Genomic DNA, 4,716 nt, shown 5'->3' on the forward strand with positions numbered 1-4,716 from the left:
AATTACAGGAACAAAATAAAATAAGAAATTCAGGTAATTATAATAGAATAGCATCAACAAAAATTATGAAATCCAACTTATTATCCATAAAAACACACCATAAAATTATAAACTCCAATCCATTAATCTTTATTTTAATCAATAAATCGCTTCAAATCCAGCAAAAAAAAACTGGATTGTACACATCCAGGATAAAATACTGGAGAAAATACTTTCAGGTGATATATCTCCAGCAGAATATGCAAGAAGCAAAATTTTAAAGTCTTTAACTCGAGCAAATTATTTTGAATATAACTTCTACATTATTTTACACTTCTCCGTTATAATATACTGGCTTTATAGCGCTTCTTAAGTAGCATTTTCAGCATAATATACATGAACCAAACAAAATAAGAACTTCAGCTAATTATACTATAATATCATCAACAAAAATTATGTAATCCAACTTATTATACATAAAAATACACCATAAAAAATATAAACTCCAATCCACATTATACATAAAAATATAAAAATAGAAACACAAACACATGCTAAAAATATATATTCCAGTATATTAATCTGCATTTCAATCTAAAATATCTTTTCAATTACAGTAAAAAAACAAAAAAACTATTTATTGGTATGTGTGTTGCGCCTTTTTGAAACGCAAGGTTTGTCTAATCTTCCAGTGGCCTCATCTTCACTAACCAGATATTCCAGTTGCTTCTTCTTACCATAATTGTATAATAATACTCCATATCTAGTTTGTACACGTGTAGGATCAAAGATGTTCTTGTCAACAGGTATCTTCTTGCCTTCAATGAAATATTCCGCAAATGCAGAACAATATATACCACAATCACTACATACAAAACACATATTAAGAAAGAATAAGATAAACAATACAGGAGTAAAAACTGAAGAATATGATATAAAAAAATATTGCAACTTACGCTTTTTCCTGTTGAGGCAAGTCATCCACTGATATAAGAAGAAATGGTTCAGATAGATCCTCTTTTTCCAAGTAATGTGATCTATTCGTTGTAATGTCACTTCTTTGCTCATAAAATGTAGTGGTGTTGAGCAACAATGGTATCATTACAACAAATGAGTGCAATGCTTTACGAACTACAACATCATGTCTTGGGGATCTCATTGAATTATATACGTATATGCAGCCATCAGGCAAAGATAGAATGTCCAACACCCAATGCCATGCATCTTTTACATTGGTTGGCATAAGAACATAATTAACGAAAAGCCAGGGGGTGTTATAAAGAATGTAAAACCCAAGCACATACTCTTTTAATTTCTTTGTCAACTCAAATATTTGTTTTTTTTACATTCAAGCTATCTATGGTTGATTTATTCTACACCTCTTCAATGGTAGAAATGAAATAGTTATCGGTAGTTGTCATCCTTATGTTTCCATATTTTTCTTTCTTTCGGAGGTAATAGAATATAATATCAATATGCTACAAAAAGAAAACAGACATCAATTGAATATACACACATATACCGATACTAAAACAAAATAAAAAAAATAATGTATGTTGACATACCGTCTCATTGATACCTATACCTGAATAATAAAGTTCAAAAAATCATGTCCTCTCAGCTATAAATGCAATTCCAAGATTAAACTGTTCCTCCAGTATATCATCCTTCTTTTTGTACCCCTTCTTCCTAAAAAGATTTAATAAATATATAAATATAATAGTCCAAACTATCATTACAAAGAAACTACAATCAAAACATAAAGAAATATATAAAATTACCTGCGAGTTTGAATTAACTTTGTTTGAACAAACTTACTAAACTCATCACTAATTGATACAAGAATTTCTTCAGTAATTGACGTTTTGAAAGGGTGATCCCCTTTCACAATAACACGAGGTACAACAAGTTTTCTTATTCTTGTTGCATCTTCTTGACTAGAGTCGTCCGAAACCTCATAAGTTTGGACACCTTCAAAACTTGACTGAATAGGCAAGGAAGAAGTTGCAGCATCTTTAGGTGTAGAGCATTTTGGAATAGATGACATTACAGGAGCAACACCTATGGACTCATTAACAAACTCGAAAGTTAATTTATGAATCTGACAATCAATCTGAGAGTCAGTCATCTCAATTTCATGATCTGAAGTCATCTTGGTTGATGATTTTTTTATAAACCTCTATAGCTGGAACATCTTCATTGCATGACTGTTTAGTCATCTTACCCGACGAAATATCTTCATTTGTTGTTTGTTTACAAAGCTCAGCTGTTAATTTATGAGCCTCTGAATCACATATTTCTAACCATTTATCTTCATCCGGAATTCCAACATCAACAAAACCAGATGCTACATAAAATATGCATTAATATGTTAGAAAATATAAATAAAAAAAATTTAAATATACAACTTTACGTTTCAATACCAGAAGTCCCTTCCTTTATCGCTTCTAAATTAAAATCTTCTAATTTCCCATGTTCATTATTGACGTCGTATTCTTTGATATCATGTGAATCCTCTACAGATCCAGAAATTGAAGAAAAATTGAGATAGCAACATACAATGAGTCAACTTCCCAGAGTGACTCTCTTCATTCAACTCTAAAAACTTCCCAAATACACTGTTCTTCAACACATCCATTTGAGTTCCAGACAAAAAGGATGACATAATTTGCTTAAAATTTCGATCGCCTTTTCAATAACAATCAGCAGGAAACCACTCCTTAAAGTCATAAAATCTATCTCCCTCCTAAAATTAAAATACAACACATATAAACAGCATTTCATATAATTTTAAGATAAAAACTTGAACATTTCAGAAATCCGTACCTTCAATATACTACTTAAGATTCCCTTTCTATAAAATCATGAAAACAAAGAATATTACAAATTAGATTAGTAAATACGATCAGAATCCAGTATATAAAACAGAACTCATCCAGTATAAAGTACTGGACAATAAAACCTACAGATGGCAGTCTTCCAGTATAATATACTGGATCAAATTAATTAGAAGCAATGAAACTCCAGAAATAAATACTGAGGTATAACGAAGAAGCATAATCAAAGAACATAATAATAATAATAAAAAGACAAATAATCATTAAAAAAAAGTAATCACAAATAAAATAAAACTCTAAAGAAGTATAAGATGATACCTGAGCAGAAAAGTGCATACTATTGTTAATTAGGCATTCTGCAGAAAGGGCTTCCATCTTCCGTCGGTCCGTATTCTAATCCTTTCAGCAGTAAGTTCTTCTTTAGCTTGGATCATCGTTTGCAAGCCATCGAAGGCAAGGAGGTTAGCCTGAAAAGTTAAAGATTGAAGTTGTTAAGGATTATGTCTAGCAAGAGAAAAGGTAAGAAAGAAGTTTAAGATGATACCTGAGCAAAAAAGTACATACTATTGTTAATTAGGCATTCTGCAGAAAGGGCTTCCATCTTCCGTCGGTCCTTATTCGAAGCCTTTCAGCAGCAAGTTATTCTTTAGCTTGGATCATCTTTTGCAAGCCCTTGAAGGCAAGGAGGTTAGCCTGAAAAGTTAAAGATTGAAGTTGTTTAGGATTATTCTAGCAAGAGAAAATGTAAGAAAGAAGTATAAGATGATACCTAAGCAGAAAAGTGCATACTATTATTAATTAGGAATTCTTACCTTTTCTCTTGCTAGACATAATCCTTAACAACTTCAATCTTTAACTTTTTCGGCTAATCTCCTTGCCTTTGAGGGCTTACAAAAGATGATCCAAGCTAAAGAAGAACTTGCTGCTGAACGAAATTGGATTGCTGCTGAACGAGATCATGTTGCTGAGTATCTCCCGGCTTTAGAAGAAAGACATGCTACAATGGATGAACTTGAATCTCGGTTAGAGCAGACTAAGGAAGAAGAGATCATTCACAGTCGAGAGGCCGCTCAACTGCATGAAGAACTTGAAGAGTTGAAGGCCAAGTGGGCAGAGCTGCAGGATATTGTAACTATCACAGCGGAATATGATTCTACTTCCATGGAGCAAATTAATAACCTGGAAGCAAGCGTACATTCCAAAACGAAGGAGGTTGCTCCTGTCAAAGAAAAGAGAGCTAGGATGGAGGAAAGGCTAAAAAAGGTCATGGATTAGAACAACGAACACGCGAGGAAAAATACTGTCCTTTGCCAGACCTATGACATCTTGAGGGCTGAAAATGAACAGTTGCAATTCAAATTCAAGAAGCTTTGATCCAAACTCCAAGATCAAGAAGACTCTTTCCTCGTTGAAACAACTTGTGCGATTTATCCCATGAGGAGGAAGACTTTCGAGGAGGCCAAAGAAGGCATTGCAAACATGGATGGTTGCATCGCTGAGGCTCGTGAATTGGAGACAACTGCCTTCGATAACATTCCTGCTTGGCCCACTTCTTCAAGCTCTTTGAACACAAGTTCTGAGTCCTCGGGAACCGATGAGGAAGCTAAAGAAGAAGATAAGGATAAGGATGAAAGTACTGGACCGGATATGGAACAGCCTTCATCTGCAAAAGATGCAGAAGATACTTCTCTTCCTTCGGACTCCGTCGGCAAAACCAAATTCTTTATATACTTCGTTTTCTTTGTAACTATTTTGAAACTTCTTGAGTTTGGCATTTTAAGAAATAACAGACATCTTTTGCTTAATTTCTGTGCAAGACACTTTTTTCTATTTGATAAAGTTTGGGAATGTTTTACATTCGATAACTTTAATTTTGGACATTCATACTTCCGGTATTTAC

At 33.3% G+C, this 4,716-nt stretch overlaps 1 protein-coding gene across 2 annotated transcripts; it reads right to left on the minus strand.

Moving 5' to 3' along the window:
* Nucleotides 1-419: 419 nt before the first annotated feature.
* LOC117272928 (uncharacterized) lies at nucleotides 420-3,093 on the minus strand. Of its 2 annotated transcripts, none has more exons than XR_011407863.1 (3): nucleotides 2,403-3,093; nucleotides 936-2,326; nucleotides 420-844 (listed from the first exon to the last, which is right to left on the minus strand). XR_011407863.1 is itself a non-coding variant. In XM_033657772.2 (3 exons), the coding sequence occupies exons 1-2, from the start codon at nucleotides 2,129-2,131 to the stop codon at nucleotides 1,587-1,589; spliced, it is 453 nt and encodes a 150-aa protein (XP_033513663.1). In that variant the 5' UTR covers nucleotides 2,132-3,093; the 3' UTR covers nucleotides 420-844; nucleotides 936-1,586. The 2 variants fall into 2 exon arrangements, 1 of the variants encoding a protein (XP_033513663.1); XM_033657772.2 differs by having other exon boundaries at nucleotides 936-1,668; nucleotides 1,761-3,093.
* Nucleotides 3,094-4,716: the final 1,623 nt, after the last annotated feature.

This window comes from Nicotiana tomentosiformis, chromosome 5 (assembly GCF_000390325.3).
Source record: "Nicotiana tomentosiformis chromosome 5, ASM39032v3, whole genome shotgun sequence".
In the NCBI taxonomy this organism is placed as follows: Eukaryota; Viridiplantae; Streptophyta; class Magnoliopsida; order Solanales; family Solanaceae; genus Nicotiana; species Nicotiana tomentosiformis.